The 17,619-nt window shown below is 40.9% G+C and overlaps 1 protein-coding gene across 1 annotated transcript in view; it reads left to right on the forward strand.

Annotated features, from left to right (window-relative positions):
• Nucleotides 1–15,881: 15,881 nt before the first annotated feature.
• The window catches only part of gpr158b (G protein-coupled receptor 158b), a 246,658-nt gene continuing 244,920 nt past the window's right edge, over nucleotides 15,882–17,619 (forward strand). The window contains exon 1 of the mRNA XM_034182769.1: nucleotides 15,882–16,879. Within this exon, the coding sequence (XP_034038660.1) occupies nucleotides 16,014–16,879 (866 nt within the window). The 5' untranslated portion in view covers nucleotides 15,882–16,013. The remainder of the gene's footprint in view (nucleotides 16,880–17,619) is intronic.

Below are 17,619 nucleotides of genomic sequence, written 5' to 3' on the forward strand. Positions count from 1 at the left end.
TTATATCACCAATCAACTCAGGTAGAAGTTATGAAATCATCACTTTATGTCTGTATGTTAAAATGCTGGAGGTGGACTTACCTAAATGGATTGTCCTCAGGTCAGGAAAGAATCAATGAGACAAAGATTGAACTCTTTCACTGAAAAAAGTGAAACACAGTGCACTTCATTCAAAGTACTTATTTACATTGGTCTAATGGAAAATTGTGGTTTCCAGTTTAAATCTGCTGGAATCACTTTACAAAATCATAAATATACATTGTGAGAAACTAAAAAAATTAGCTGTAACAAATTACTGCAGCAATGTACAGAGACATCCTGGATGAAAACCTGCTCCAGAGCGCTCTTGACCTCAGACTGGGGTGACTGATCATCTTTCAGCAAGACAATGAGCCTAAGCCACAGCCAACATATCAAAGGAGTGGCTTTTAGGACAACTCTGTGAATGTCCTTGAGTGGCCCAGCCAGAACCCAGACCTGAATCCGATTGAACATCTCTGGAGAGATCTGAAAATGGCTGTACATCTGATGCTCCCCATCCAACCTGATGGAGGAATGGGCAAAACTGCCCAAAGATAGGTGCACCAAGCTTTTGACATCATATTCAAGAAGACTTGAGGCTGTAATTGCTGCCAAAGGTGTATCAACAAAGTATTGAGGGGGTGAATATTTAAGCTTCATCCACAAAACACTCCAAGATGTCATTGATGTTAACCCCTTAATGCCCGAATTTATATAGCTGTATATAAAAAAATGTTTTGTGTGTGTTTTTACCTTTACGTAGATGGTAAATAATGTTGAGATTATTAATTTCACTTTTGCACAAAAACTAGATAGTAATATTGGGTATTCTGGTAATGAGTTTATGTTATAATGTTATAATAATAACGATGGTATGTTGCAAATTTGCGACAACGGGCATACAGGTCAATTTGGTAAGTTGCATATTTGAGTCAGAGATTGTAGCATATATGCGACGATGGGCGTTAAGGGGTTAAAGGGGGCAATACACAGTATTAAGAGCAGGGGTATGTAAACTTTAGATAAGGGTCAAAACAGTTGTTTGACAATAAATGGCTTCACCCAGCCACTAACCATGAGTGAAAAAAAGTTTTTGTGTTATTCATATTTTCTGAAAAATTGCCAATATAAACTTTTGAGCACAACTGTATATATACGTCCCACAGGATTTTATTGCATTTTGTGATGTTGTTATAAGTCTGTATTTCATGGATGTGTTGCTGCAGCTCATATTTACAGCAGACTTTCAACTGTTTATAAAAAGAGTAACAACAAAATATTAATAATCAGTAAAAATGAGTCATTAGGTGTCTTTAATTAAACTATACTGTAACTTTTATTTGAACAATCTGATGCTTTGTGAGCATGGCCACGACTGAAAGGTAAAGAATATCTGTCACAAAGCAGAAATTCTGAATGCATTTTTAAATTCATCCCAATTTTGGTCAGGATCTTGACTCTGAGTAATTATATTTTATTCATGCTTTTAAAAACATGAATACAAATTTAGAAAAATCCCCCCTGCTTTAGCTTTATGATGTCATAAATTGTGTCAAATGTCATCTTCACTGGTACACTGTAGTGCTGCAGGACACCAGTTTCCAGGCTCAGTGAGAAGAAAATCAACATTTTCATTGGCTTAGCTGTGCTCTGAGTGCTCATCTGAGGAAGAGTTTTTCCCCTTGTGTTTGTTATTGTTGTTTTGTTAAGGAGTGTGTGAGTAAACCCAGTGTTTTTTTTTTTTCAACATAAGATTACACCTCATTCTGAAGACTCAAAAATCTTTTATAAGGATTATAAGGAGGTGTTTTTAGCACCTGATATCTGAATCTTTCTTTCTTTCTTCACAGCGAAGAAAGTGCTGAGTGTGTGAGCCGGTCCTGGACCTTCAAGAAGCATGTGGCTCAGACCTTTAAAAAAAACCTGTAAATATGTTGGAATCCACATGTATTAATCTTTGGAAAATTAAATCTTTTAATATAATCATTGTTTTGTGACTTTTTTTTTAGTTCTTAGGCTTAGATAGAGACTGAGGCAGCATCCAGTGACTCAAAACAGTCCATCGGCTAATCTGCCAATGTTTGAAATCAGTATCTGAATTTGTCCTGAAAGACAGTTTGGACAAAGGCTTCTGACAATAACACTAGAATAAATGTGTTGCCCACTGAGTGTCTGTGAAAAGTCCTCACTCCACTGGACTGTGGCATTTTTTTTTTTTTTTTTTTTGGTGAAGATGCTGTGATTTCCTTTGGAAATAATGAAGATGGACAGAATTAGGGTGAAGAAATCAGAGGGAGAGCACAGGTCAGATGGTTTGGAGACAAATTCAGAGAAGTGAGATTGAGATGGTTTGAACATGTGCAGATGAATGACCTCGGTTATATAGAGAAAAGGATGTTGAGGAAGGACCCACCACATAGGACGAGAAGAGGGAGGTTTATGGATGTGCTGACGGAGGACATGCAGGTGGTTGGTGTGACAGAGGAAGATACAGAGGACAGGGTGAGATGGAAACGATTGATCTGCTGTGGCGACCCCTAATGGAAGCAGCCGAAAGAAAAAGATGACATCAAATCAAAATAATCCCCACCCAAAAATTCTGGTTATTAGGTTATTAATTACAGCATAATAATGTGCTGGTCAGTTTTCTGATCTATGGATGCATTCACAGCTGCTGGGAAATTTGTCAATCATTAAGCATTTTGTATCTTAACTGTTGTTGGCTAAATGTTGCATTACATCAACACAATGCACAAATTTTTTATTATAAACCTCATTCTTACGGTGTTTTCTGGCAGTAACATATTTAAAAATATTTATTTGTCAGGATGAAAATATTTTAATTTAAAATGTTCTTCCCACTGTACATAATGACTCTGCCTTGGCAAATATTCCAGTACTAAACAGAATTTGTCATCTGCAGTCAAAGTTTAGTTCCTGGAGTTGCTTCTCTCTGTAAATAAAATGTTTAATTCACAGTAAATAATTACAGTTTTCATTTCTGCCTCATTTTTCCCCAATAAAGTGGAATCAGACAGTTTGTCTGAATTGCTGTGATGTTCAAAAGTACAAAAGACCTTCTTTTAATTGTGGTTTACTTTTGCTTTAAACAGTGAAAATGTTTCAGCTTTGTTTTCCTTGTTTGTCTCAGCAGGATTATTCAAAATGTATGAGGGAGATTTAAATCATGCTATAAATCACATATGTATGTTATACCACAGCTGAAAAGAAGTAAATAAATATCTTTTAATTTATCTTGTAATCCAAGTGATAATGAACATATTGGTGTCAAATAGCAAAGCCATAAAAATATATAATTACCCCCCCCCCCCCCCCCCCCAGTTCATTAGATCCAGTGTGATGACTGAGGAAGGTGGTCCACTGCTCTTAGAAATCAAACGGTTTCAGCACCATGGACAGCTCGAGTTTACGTTCATGGTTCTGTTTCAGCTTGAAACAGAAACAATCAGTTTATCTGTCTGATAGAAGGAAAATGATCTCAAAACGTAGTGGGCAGGTTTATATATACGAGGTCTATTAGAAAAGTATCCGAGCTTATTATTTTTTTCAAAAACCATATGGATTTGAATCACGTGTGATTGCATCAGACAAGCTTGAACCCTCGTGCGCATGCGTGAGTTTTTCCACGCCTGTCAGTTGTGTCATTTGCCTGTGAGCAGGCTTTGAGTGAGGAGTGGTCCAGCCCCCTCATCGGATTTTCATTGTCAGGAAATGGCGGAATGAGTTGGGCTTTTTTTCCATCAGAATTTTTTCAGAAACTGTTAGAGACTGGCAGCTGGAAACCATTTGAAAAATGGATCTGGCTTTCGGTGAAAATTTTACGGGCTTCACAGAGAATAAGGACTGTTACTACAGCTTTAAGGACGGCTTTAAGGACGGCTTTAAGGACGCTCGGCGCGCCGCGCTCCGTGCCGCCATCGAGAGCCACAAACCACTGGATCATTTCTAAACGGATGGCTTTGTGGAGCCGGGACCGTCGTGTGCACTTTCTCTGGTTATCACAAGAGCTGGACATCAACTATTTTCCGGCAGATTTCACGTTTAACAAGAGATTTTGTCATGGAAAGCCGAGCGGAGGCTTCGCGCGTCATGATGGATTCCCTACTGGACCGAGACAAAACCACCTCCATTTTGGTCTCACAGGACGGCTTTGAGATGGCGTTCAGATAGCTGTCGGTGGTTTTTCCATCGAGTGATTATCCGAGAAATTGTGGATGTGCCTGGACATGCAAGAACATGTCCCGTGAGGCTTCATCACGGCGTTGCTGTGCGCCATGCGGCACCGAAAATTGAAAGTGAAAATTGGATTAGGAGAACACATTTGGGCTGGTTTAGGATCTGCTTGGTGGAGGTTTTTAAGACATTTAGGGCTAATTATAAGCAAAACATAAGAGAGCATAAACTCCTTTCAATCCAGACACAAGAACATCTCACTCAGTCTCAGTCAGTTGAAGCATTTTCCCCAGCCAGCAGGCTTTTTTCATGTTTTCTTCTCTACACCAACAGCAAAGCAGCTCAAGAAGATGAAAAAGTGGGCTAAATATGGAGAAAACTGATAGAAAGGAGTAAGAGACTGACAGTGATTTCAAACCATAGATAATGCCATCAGCAGATGGCACCAACGTGCACTGCATGTTTTGCAATACTGACATATGGGCACATTTGAAAGAGTTAAAAAAAAACCCCACAGAAAACCAAAAACACAAGATGAGGTGCACTCCCACCATCAAGATCTTCACCATGTCAGGATTTGGCCCATTCAGGGTCCTGGTCATGTCTTCCTCAGATTGCCTCACTGCTGGTTTTGATTATTCTGTCTGTGGTTTCTGTTTATCTCTGTCTTGTGTCTTCTCATCTTGTTATGCTCTGTTTATAATTAGTTTTGTTTCATTTATTTTCTTTGTATCACCTGGTTGCCATGTATTTAGTTTTGTCTTTGTTCTTGTCCAATTTGTAGTTTATTATTATTATTATTATTATTATTTTTTGTATTGCTCATTGTGGTGCATTTGTATTATTTCACTCATGGTTCCTTTAGTTACTTAGGTCTCAGTTTAGTTTTATCATATTTAGTGTATTATGCTTTAGTCCCTGGTTTTGGTTATTGATTATCTTGTGTTTTCTCCTGGTTATGTTCCTTTGGTTGTGTATTTCATTCTCTGTCAATCATCTTTTTTCTTATTAGTCATTAGTCTGCTTGCCACTTTATCAGTTATTGTATCACCTTTTATTCTGTAGTCATCTGTTCCGTTCATCATTAGATTGTTAGTATTACATGTATCTGTTTGTTTGATCATAGGTTGTGTTTGTTACTCTTGTATGTCCACTTGGTGAGTTCTGCCTTAGTTAAGTCTTTGCCTTTTAGTTTCTGGGTCCTGTCACATGAGCACATCAGTTTGTGGTATTCAGTTCTTTTTGTCTTTGTTGGTTGTGGGTGTGTCTCTGGCACTGAGTTGTTTTGTCTGACACACCCACCTGTCTTGTGTGGCCACTCCCCTTCCTGAACCTTCCCCACACCTGTTTTACATCACACCCTGATTACTCCCCTTGTATTTAAGCTCTCACAGTCCCTCACTTCCCTGCTAGTTTGTTGATCGTGTGTCACATTCTCGCCTACTTTGTCACAGTCTGTTTGCTTCGTTTTTGACCTTGCTTGTTTGACTCTATCTCCGCCACGCCGTGAACCTGACCCCTGCTTGTGTACTGAACTACAAATCTGCCTCTCGCTTGTCTGTACTGCCGCACTGCTGACTGCCTTTTGTGTACCGGACCATTGCCTGTTTCTTGATAAAGCTCATTTTTACCTCCACGCTTCAGCCTGCGAGTCTGCATAGTGTGTCCTACCACTTTCTGTGCCACACCACATGCAGTCATGACACACCATGGTGAATAAAGCCACCACATCAGAGATATGTGTCTGCTTTAGCTGCCTTGGTTTTTTATGTTAAATTGTGTTAAGCAATCGAGAGTTTAATGGTCAGTTTCAGGCAACAATCTTCACATGTGCATTCAAACGACTACAGTCACTTCAGTGTTGAGATATTCTCTTCACTTTCACATAATCAGCAGGTCATGAGAAATTTGGAAGCAATCTTTGACTCAAACCTCTGTTTTGATAATCACATAAAATTAGATCCTCCTTCTTTCAACTCAGTTTGAGCTTCAAAATCAAGTCCTGTTTATCCACCTCTGATCTCCACAAAGTTCTTTGTTTTATTCCAGACTTGAACAATTCACTTTACTCTGGCGTTCATCAGGGCTCCCTCCATGGCCTCCATCTGGTCCAAGATGATGCAAGACTCATTACTAAAACAAGGAAATACGAGCACATCATCCCTGCTGATCTTCATTGGCTTCCTACTGGATTCCGCTTTGATTTTTAAAATTTCCCTATTTCCCTTGCCTTTAAGTCTTTAAATGGACTTATGCCAGCTTATGTCTCTGAGTTATTAAACTGGTATGTGCTGCTGGTTCATATGTGGGAGCTGTCCATGGTGTTGACCGCTTCAGTGTGTTGTTGCACATGAGAGCTGAAAAGACAGACGGGACATTCTAGTTAATTTATTCATTTATTTTCTATAACCACGTACTCCAATCAAGGGTCACGGGGGGGGGGGGGGGGGGGGGGGGTCGGCGCCTATCCCAACAGTAACAGATGGAGAGGTGGGGTACACCCTGGACAAGACGCCAATCTATTGCAGCGCAACACCTTGACAGACAAATACATTCACACTTAAAGTTTTCATTTCACTGAACTGCCATGTCTTTGGATGTGGGAGGAAGTGTCATATAAAATTTACTATTCTAAAAAAAAAAAAAAAAAAGAAAAAAGCAATTTGATAAATGAAGAATTTTTCATCCCTGTATGAATAATATAGAATTGCTGCAGTGGTCAATACAACAATACAGAAAAAAATCCACAAGTTTTTTTTGGCCTTTGTGTTTTTGTATGAGGTCTGTGAGAAACGTATCTGACCTTTTTATTTTATGCAAAAAATATATGGATTTGATTCATATGTTTTTACGTCAGCCAAGCTTGAACCTTTGTGCGCATACGTGAGTTTTTTCACGCCTGTCGGTTGCGTCATTCACCTGTGGGCAGGCTTTGACTGAGCACTGGTCCACCCCTCTCATTGTTTTTTCATTGCGAGGAAATGGCGGAATGATTTGGGCTTTGTTCCATCAGAATTTTCTCAGAAACTGTTAGACAGGCAGCTGGAAACCATTTGGAAAATTCACATGGCTTTCGGTGAAAATTTTATGGGCTTCACAGAGATTAAGGAGTGTTACTACCACTTTAAGGACGGCCCACAATGGCGCACGGCGGGCCGCGCTCCGAGCAGCAATCGACAGGCAGAAACCACCAGATCATTTCTAAACGGATGGCTGTATGGATCCGGGACCATCGTGTGCAATTTCTCTGGTTATCACAAGAGCTGGACATCAGCCATTTTCTGGCAGATTTCACTTTTAACAAGAGATTTTGTCATGGAAAGCCGCGCAGAGGCTTTGCGCATCACAACAGATTCGCTGATGGAGCGAGACAAAGAACACCTCCGTTTTGGAGTGTCAGAGGACAAGTTGGGACATGCCCAGCTCTCCACAATTTCTCTTAGTGTGTATGAGTGAGTATAAGAGTGAATTGTGGAGAGCTGGACATGTCCCAACTTGTCCTCTGACACTCCAAAACGGAGGCGTTCTTTGTCTTGCTCCATCAGCGGCTCCGTCATGATGCGCGAAACCTCCGCGTGGCTTTCCATGACAAAATCTCTTGTTAAAAGTGAAATCTGCTGGAAAATGGCTGATGTCCAGCTCTTGTGATAACCAGAGAAATTGCACACGATGGTCCCGGATCCACACAGCCATCCATTTAGAAATGATCTGGTGGTTTCTGCCTGTCGATCACGGCTCGGTGCGTGGTGCGCCATTGTGGGCCATCCTTAAAGCGGTAGTAACACTCCTTAATCTCTGTGAAGCCCATAAACTTTTCACATGTGAATTTTCCGAATGGTTTCCAGCTGCCTGTCTAACAGTTTCTGAAAAAATTCTGATGGAACAAAGCCCAAATCATTCCGCCATTTCCTCGCAATGAAAAAACGACGAGAGGGGTGGACCAGTGCTCACTCAAAGCCTGCCCACAGGTGAATGACGCAACCGACAGATGTGAAAAAACTCACGCATGTGCACGAAGGTTCAAGCTTGGCTGACGTAAAAAACATATGAATCAAATCCATATATTTTTGCATAAAATAAAAAGGTCGGATACTTTTCTCACAGACCTCGTATTCCATGAAATTACATTTTTACCTGAGGCCAAAATATGGCCATCAGGTATTGTGAAGACTTTGTGTCTGTCTGTCCATCTGGCCGCCCGTCCGTCTGTCCGCTCAACATAAGTCCAGTCCTATTACTGCCAGGGTCTTCAAATTCAGAGGGAACATTCTTGGGACACAGACCTTGGACAAGTTCAAAGATGGCTAACCTTGACCTATTTTAAGAGATCAAAAGGTCACATTATGTTTCTTATTTTTATGCTCATACGGCTGAGGGTATTTTAGCACCGCGTTATATTTAGGGTTTCAATTACTGATTATTATTATTTCTAATATGTATATGTCGCGGACATGAATGAGCAAAGCTTTTCAGCATCTCACCATGTCATTTAGGTCCTTCAGAATTTTTTGAGTAAATGCTTCAGGGGAGCATTGGCATGGCTAAAACCTTTCAGCTTCGGGGTGGGGGGTGGGGTGGAGCCCCCCAGCCCCCCCGCCTTTTTAAGTATTTTTCTTTTTTTGACTTTCAGCATCTGTGTGTGTGTGTGGGGGGGTGGGGAGTCACCCCTCAGACCCACCTAGTTACAGCCCTTTAAACCCCCTGCCACTTTAAGCATTTTTTTAAAATGTAGATGTAAATTAATATTCAAGGTTTTCAGCTAGTTGACAGTAGGGCTGTACAATAAGGCCAAACTATCATATCTCAATATTGTCATATCAATATGATATACAATATGACTATGATTTCACACAAAGTGCAGCAACAGTGAAAATTAAACATTCTTAAACAAAACAATAACTTGAAGCACTCGGAGAGCGTAAACCTCCACCAAGGCCACAGGGTCACTGACGTCACATGGAATACCCTTTGACAAAGAGACTAATTCCACGTTGTTTCATGCATCTACCGTCATGTTTCAGATTCAGTGGTTAACCCTCTGGGGTCCGAGGGCATTTGTTGGACAGTTCACTCGCTTGGCAAAAATGTTTTATTATTGCTGTTAACAGCTCTCCCTGCATCCCACAATCAAGTTTTATGTCTCTTTTTTCAGGACAACCTTTACTTTCAAACTATATATGCTATAGTTGTGTTTTATAAGTGCAATAAAGGTTTACAATCAAAAATAAGAAAGGAAAAAGTAAAGCAGAAAATAATTTTCCACACACATTTGTTCAAAACACACAGCAAACTATAATAAACAACTGTTTTGACACTTTATAAAGGTAATTTGGGCTCTTGTGTGAAAGACTGTACAACAAAAAGGTTCAAATAATAAACACAAATGCAGATTTTGAACAATATATACAAAATTGACTATATGTTGTGTTTGTCTTCATTTCAAAGCAATTTCTGTCTGCTATTACACAAAGGTCATATCACAAATTTCTACTATAAAGCTGACTGTGTGTTCTCTCCTGCTCTGAAAGCAACATTCACACTTCGAGGCTCATTCAGTTTGAGGAGCTCGCTCCATTGATATGGTAAACGGTGCTTTATGCCGGAGCAAGAAAGCTTGCCACAGGCTTATCCAGTAACTTCACAGGAAAACTAGTCGAGCAATCCTGATACTCACACACTGTTTGAGCATGTGAGATTGTATGAGAAGCTCTCAGTCTGCTCCATCTGCTCACTTTCACTTTCGCTGTGCGTAATGGCACAGGGCGAGAAACTGCATGAAGTACACAAGTTTTTTTTTATTTTCTAATAAGTTTATTCAATGAGAAGAAACAAATGCTGAATTATTGTGCCGTAACTTAATTTTTGTTCAGCCTTTGTGACCCGTCTTCATGAAGTTAGATGCAAAAATGTTGAAATTGGCCCTATGATAAATACAATGATAACGAATCCTTAAAAAAATTACTGGATCTGGATCGTGTTCCTGATCATTACCAAAATTTAATGACTTCTAAGTTAGGCCAAGATACACCCCTGGTAAAAATTGTATTGAAATCCATTGAGTATTTTTTCGAGTAATCCTGCTAACAAACCAACCAACCAACAAACAAACGGACGTGACCGAAAACATAATCTCCTTGGCGGAGGTAATAATACCACACTCATTTTGCACTCATCATAAGCTTAGGATACTGTGCCCTCCAAAAGTATTGGAACACTTGGTATTTCACACATTTTCATTTGTTTATGCCATTTCAAATGAGAAATACAAAAACATACAATAACAAACAAAAATTTCTAAAATTATCTTCCTCAAACTCTAACTGAAAGCAAATCTCTAAAACTTGATAAAACCTGTAAATAATAATTAGTTTTATTGCCAGTTTCCTTCAGACAAGTCAGGGGATGGAAACATGAACATTTCCAAGTCACTGAATATGTCTTGGACTTTATTTACATTAATTATGAAGAAATACAAAAGTTTCTTTCACCAAAACATCAAATCTAGGTTTTCATCTCAAATGTACTTTCTGTCAGATTGTAGCTGAACAATCAGGACTTCTTTTTAAGAAAATCCTTCTCCACACCACTTCATCTGGAAGCTCGATTTTATATTTTTTATTAATTTGTATCACATTGTAGAGATTTGCTTTTATTTTGAGTTTAAGGAAGATAACTTTTGATTTATTTACCTGAAGTTGTGTCACTCAGACAGCAAAATTAAGAGGTTATTTAAAAATATGTCCTTCAGAGGGCAAACTTAAGAGGTTACACATGTTTTATACAGAACAGAGGAGGGGTAACTTACCTGTATTTCTTTCAGTGTGCGTGTCTTCACGTTATATCTCATGAGTCAACAGCTGCCTGCTCGTTTAATATCACTGAAACAAGTACATATAAGGCAACGTGAATTAAAGGAAAAACGCTACTTTTAAGAACCATTTCTGGCATAAAATACGATCGTTCACTCACCAATGTAACTTTGGTGTCATTTGGTGTCTGTGGTTCAGATGATGTTTTAGTTGAAAATCTTAGTCAAACATTTTTCTTCTTCTACTAAGGTGGATTAGAACTTTTTGTGGTACACAGCACCAACTACTGTACTGGAGGCCTAGAAGTCAATATGTGTCACTTATTTCAAAATGCAGCTCTTTTTGTTTTTTTCTTTTCTTGCATGTGGCGTGACATGTCAGTCATCTATGTCCAATCAGATTTCAGGGGAGTCCAGTGCAACCCTGGCTTCTGCTCTAGCTCCACCCATGCCAGGAAATGTTCAACATTTGACATTTCCTGTTTCACTGTGGACTCAAAATTTGGCACTTCCTGTTTCAGTGTGAACTTGCCATTGTATTCCCATGAAATTCCATGAGATCTCATCTGTCAATCCAAGAAGTGTTGCTCCAGGAAGTGTTTGACATTTGACATGTCCTGTTTCACTGTGGACTCAAAATTTGGCACTTCCTGTTTGGGACTCACTGTACCATGAGTGAGCTTCACTGCGCTCCACAGTGCTTCGCTCATATTATTGCTTTTCCCACCACACCTAACTGGAAAGTGAAAAAATACTATGCTATAAATTGAATTGTTTTGCAAATAAAGGATCCACATTCAGAAAAATACATGTTTTGATAGCAAACCCTTTTTTGTGGATGATTCAGTTTCAGCACAATATACAAATTAATATCTGATTAATTCACTGCAGTATTTAGTTTATTATCTTCATATGTGCATGTTGAATGAATGAATGAATGAATGAATACGTTTTTTTCGGTATAAAGAACAAAGAGAAAAAAACTTTTCAGTACAAAATAAAACAAAAGTGATTTCTCAGTTAACCTAAGCAACTGAAAGGGTGTAGGTAGAAGCAAAAGCTTACACTTACCCCTTTTACTTCAGTAAATTTTACTCCTCACAACAAAAATAAAACAAGCAGAACAACCAAAGCACAAACATTTTAAGATAATCAATGAACTTAAATTTCTCATCATAACAAAATAATTAATAGTGCTCACACAATCCAAAAATAAAAGTACAAAATCATTAAACTTAATTGTCCATACTGTAACCAGAAATTATATAGTTTCTGTAAAGTCTTTTAAAGCTGAGTAGAGTACGGCATAATTTAATACCTCCAGGACAGTTGTTCCAAATGTTCACTCCTTATACAGAGACACAGTGACTTTTTACAGTAGTTTGAGTCCTTGGTTTTATCAAATATCAATATTCCTCTCAAATGATAACTGGAGTCCTTCATTCAAACCATTCCTTCATTCAAGTGTTCATTCAAACCACTATGTGAATGTATAACTTTAGTGATGTCTATCAGTTTTTGTTTTTAACATGAAGGTGCGTCATGATTTAAAAAACATACCCTTGGCTGTATGAGCATAAAAAATAGGAACCAGAATGTGACCTTTTGATCTCTTAAAATAGGTCAAGGTTAGCCATCTTTGAACTTGTCCAAGGTCTGTGTCCCAAGAATGCTCCCTGTGAATTTGAAGACTGTGGCAGTTTTGGTGTGCTTATGTACAACCCCAATTCCAATGAGGTTGGGACGCTGTGTAAAATGTAAATAAAAACAGAATACAATGATTTGCAAATCCTCTTCAACCTATATTCAATTGAATATACCACAAAGACAAGATATTTAATGTTCAAACTGATACTTTTTTGTTTTTGTGCAAATATTTTCTCATTTTGAAATGGATGCCTGCAACACATTTCAAAAAAGTTGGGACGTGGCAACAAAAAACTGGGAAAGTTGATGAATGCTCAAAGAACACCTAATTGGAAACAGGTGAGTGTCATGATTGGGTATAAAAGGAGCATCCCCAAAAGGCTCAGCCATTCACAAGTAAAGATGGGGTGAGGACCACCACTTTGTGAACAACTGTGTGGAAAAAATACTTCAACAGTTTAAGAACAATGTTTCTCAACATTCAATTGCAAAACATTTAGGGATTCCATCATCTACAGTCCAAAATATAATCAGAAGATTCAGAGAATCTGGAGAACTTTATACACGTAAGCGACAAGGCCGAAAACCAACATTGAATGCCCGTGACATTCGACCCCTCAGGCGGCACTGCATTAAAAACCAAAATCATTGTGTAAAGGCTCTTACTGCATAGGTTCAGGAACACTTCAGAAAACCATTGTCAGTTAACACAGTTCGCTGCTACATCTACAAGTGGAAGTTAAAACTCTACCATGCAAAGCAAAAGCCATACATCAACAGCATCCAGAAACGCCGCCTTTCAAATGAGCCTGAACTCATTTGAAATGGACAGATGTAAAGTGGAAAAGTGTGCTGTGGTCTGATGAGTCCACATTTCAAATTGTTTTTGGAAATCATGGACGTCGTGTCCTCCAGACAAAAGAGGAAAAAGACCATCCAAATTTTTACCAGTGCAAAGTTCAAAAGCCAGCATCTGTGTGTCAGGGCTCATGATGGATTGACACAGGAAACAGGTGGAGACCAATGCAGACTCTCAGACATGGCTGGTTGTGATGAATAAAAGGCTTTATGTGGTAACCAGGCAGTAGAGTCGGTGCATGGGTAATCAGATAATGAGGCAGAGGTATCAGACAGGGTACAGGCTGGGACATGGTCAAAAATACAAGCTGAGGTCATACCAACGGCGTGGAGGAGTATCACAGGCAAAAACAGAGGCAGAGTCAAAATACAAGCTGAGTTCAGGATTAAGACAAGGCGGAGGTCAAAGCAAACAAGGAAGGTCAACACACTAAGAAGCAAATAAGACATGAACTAAAGGCGAGAGAGTGAACAAAGCCAACAATCAGGCAGTGAACTGTGGAACTGGGTTTTAATAAGGAGCAAACTAATCAGGTTGATGTGAAGCAGGTGTATGGAAGGTTCTGGAACGAGGTGTGGTTTAGTGAAGAAAGAAGAGGGAAGAAAGGCAAGAGAGTGCGGGAGGGCAAAACAAAGCGGTGAAAAACAAGAGAAGTGAGTGACAGAAAAACTAACTGTGAGAAACATGATGTGCTCAAATAATTAATGTGAGCAAAACGAAAGGGGCAAACCTAAGAACTAACATGACAAGTCAAAGAGGAGAAAACAAGAAAACTAATGATTAAAACTAAATCTAGAATGGAACTGTTATTGACTGATATAGAAAAGTGAATACAATAAAAATGGCAAAACAAACTATTGGTTCAACAGAGAATAAGTGATGATCAGAAAACAAAACCAGTGACTACTGAATAATGCAATAAACGACAAATAGAACATAATCTGATGAGCAACACTGAAGATTAAAAATAACAAAAACCTGTGACTAAGCATTATACAACAAATGTGATAAACAGAACTAAACTAAGACTAAAGTAACTTAAAAGACCCAGAGTGAACAAATACAAACTGCACAATAAATGATAAGCAAAGAATGAACCAGTGATGAAAATGTAACACAAGGAAAAGCAACAAATAACAGAATGACTGCAAACTAAATGATGAGGTGCTGAATGAAAACAGTGACTAAATAATAAACAAAGCAAAACAATAAACAGAACCAAACTGAGACTAGCATGATAAAGTATGAACTAATGAAAAGTAAAACCAGAAAATCACAAAAGAAATATGATAAGGGCTAAGACCTAAAACCCGAGCTGGCGCCGAGCATGACACTGTGATGATATGGGGGTGTGTTAGTGTCCATGGCATGGACAACTTACACATCTGTGATGGCACCATCAATACTGAAAGGTACATCCAGGTTTTGGAGCAACACATGCTGCCATCCAAGCAACGTCTTTTTCATGGGCGTCCCTGTTTATTTCAGCAAGACAATACCAAGCCACATTCTGCACATGTTACAACAGCGTGGCTTCGTAGTAAAACAGTTGATAGGACTAATATTTTTGGAGAAATCAGGGATACTAGGTAACAACGGTGAACAATGGATGTTGATAATTAAATTCTGGACTCACGCAGCCATTCCAGCAGGGGGCGGTAAATCATCTATATAATAGCCATGTGGCCTCTGTGTACGTCTGTGCGTGTGTGTAACTTCAATCCCTTTCATTTACATGCTCTCCTTATGTCGTCACAAAGACTGATGCTCCACTCTGGCCGTAATTGGCTGAGGAATGCGCTCTCTGCGTGTCATTCTAGGTTAATCAGGTTGCTGTATAATGTCTTATCTGTTCGTAATTCCTTTTTCACGTCAGCATTACCATCTATTCTATTGTAGTTTTAGATGCGATCAGATTCTTCTCAGCCTTTCACCACCTTCTCCCTCGCTTTTACTTTTATCACCGGACAGCTCCCGTCGTTCACACGCTCCGCCCACCTCCGGCGGTCTGGCAGTAAGAAAAAAGCGCACGGGAGAGGGCGACACTTTCAGTGGTCCATTAGGGTTTTATTGGGAGATACGGAACTTCAAGAGCAATTTGCTGCGTTGCCCATCACCGATTGCTCCGTGGAGGAGCGACCGCACGCGCCATCGTGTCAGCGGATTACGGACTGAGAGGCGTGAATGCTTTTGGAAGGCTGGAGGTGTGTCGGCAGCTGCTCGTCAGCTTTTCATAAGATATGTTTTACAGATCGAGAGAAGAATAAAAGAAAAGTCCGCGCTTTTCGGTTTGGCACTAACGGAAAGGAGAAGCGCAACGCGTTTTCTCCTCAATGCGCCGTTTAAGCGCCGATTTGGTCGTTCGGGATGTTCGTAGGCGGACGCTTTTGAATTGTTCCTAATCCGGTTAAGATGGAGAAAGAAATGGGTTTGAGTCTTGCTGCCTCACTCGCACTTTGCTCTGCGTGTCTGTGAAGAAGCACGATGGCGCTTCTGGTCGTGCCGTTGCTCCTGCAAACGGGGTTGGTTTTGGGCTCGAATTACGGTTATGTGGACTGGTCAGAGGATGACAGAGACGAGAGGAATCCAGCCATCTTCAGCACCCAAAACATCCACAGGGAGCCGCCTCTCCAGCCGACTTATTTCTCCGTGCCAGCTGTCACCGAGCGCGCGGTGGTGGCGCACAAAATCGAGGAGGATCTTCCGAGGGTGGTGACCGCGTTCCTGCACACCGGAGACTCCTCAGCCTTGAAGGAGGTGAACTGTTCGCGGAGGTACGAACTGAGGAGCCTGCGAGGCGGCCTGCATGTCGCCTCCCATTACTCCCTGCACAGCATCCTGGACACTGTTGCGCACGCCACAAACTTCCTGAATATGATCCTGCAGACTAATAAGTCCCGGGAGCAAACCCTCCGCAGGGACATCCACTGGTACCACGCGCTAGTTCAGAGCATCCTCGAAGGGGACCCCAAAATCCACAGAGCGGTGCTGACCTTCCACACTGATGCGCCGACGCCGGGTCCCCACGTTTTCCTCCAGGCGACCAGAACCGAGAAGGAGGTGGTGCTGCAGGACCTGTCCACCTCTGTCCACCGCCACCTGGCGAGCAGGCGCCCGGAGGCCGAGTGGTTTAATGAGTTCAGGGACGGGAAGAGACCGCATTTGTTCAGAGGGACCCCACATGGCCCAGAGGCCGCGAGCTCCAAGAGAAGTTACCTTTTGGAGAAAAAGCAGATCAAATGGTCTGCGCCCTACCTGGAGTGTGAGCACGGCGCGTTCGTGCCCTACTGGCTGCTCACCTTATCTGCTGGATTCTACGGACTCAAGGGAGAGTCTGCTGCAGAGTTCAGGTGAGAAAGAGAGAGAGAGAGAGAGAGAGAGAGAGAGAGAGAGAGAGAGAGAGTCTGCTGCAGAGTTCAGGTGAGAAAGAGAGAGAGAGAGAGAGAGAGAGAGAGAGAGAGAGAGAGAGAGAGAGAGAGAGAGAGAGAGAGAGTCTGCTGCAGAGTTCAGGTGAGAGAGAGAGAGAGAGAGAGAGAGAGAGAGAGAGAGTCTGCTGCAGAGTTCAGGTGAGAGAGAGAGAGAGAGAGAGAGAGAGAGAGAGAGAGAGAGAGAGAGAGAGAGAGAGAGAGAGAGAGTCTGCTGCAGAGTTCAGGTGAGAGAGAGAGAGAGAGAGAGAGAGAGAGAGAGAGAGAGAGAGAGAGAGTCTGCTGCAGAGTTCAGGTGAGAGAGAGAGAGAGAGAGAGAGAGAGAGAGAGAGAGAGAGTCTGCTGCAGAGTTCAGGTGAGAGAGAGAGAGAGCGGAGAGAGAGAGAGAGAGAGAGAGAGTCTGCTGCAGAGTTCAGGTGAGAGAGAGAGAGAGAGAGAGAGAGAGAGGGAGAGTCTGCTGCAGAGTTCAGGTGAGAGAGAGAGAGAGAGAGAGAGAGAGAGAGAGAGAGAGCGAGAGAGAGAGAGAGTCTGCTGCAGAGTTCAGGTGAGAAAGAGAGAGAGAGAGAGAGAGAGAGAGAGAGAGAGAGAGAGAGAGAGAGAGAGTCTGCTGCAGAGTTCAGGTGAGAAAGAGAGAGAGAGAGAGAGAGAGAGAGAGAGAGAGAGAG

The sequence above is a fragment of the Thalassophryne amazonica genome, chromosome 12 (genome assembly GCF_902500255.1).
Source record: "Thalassophryne amazonica chromosome 12, fThaAma1.1, whole genome shotgun sequence".
In the NCBI taxonomy this organism is placed as follows: domain Eukaryota; kingdom Metazoa; phylum Chordata; class Actinopteri; order Batrachoidiformes; family Batrachoididae; genus Thalassophryne; species Thalassophryne amazonica.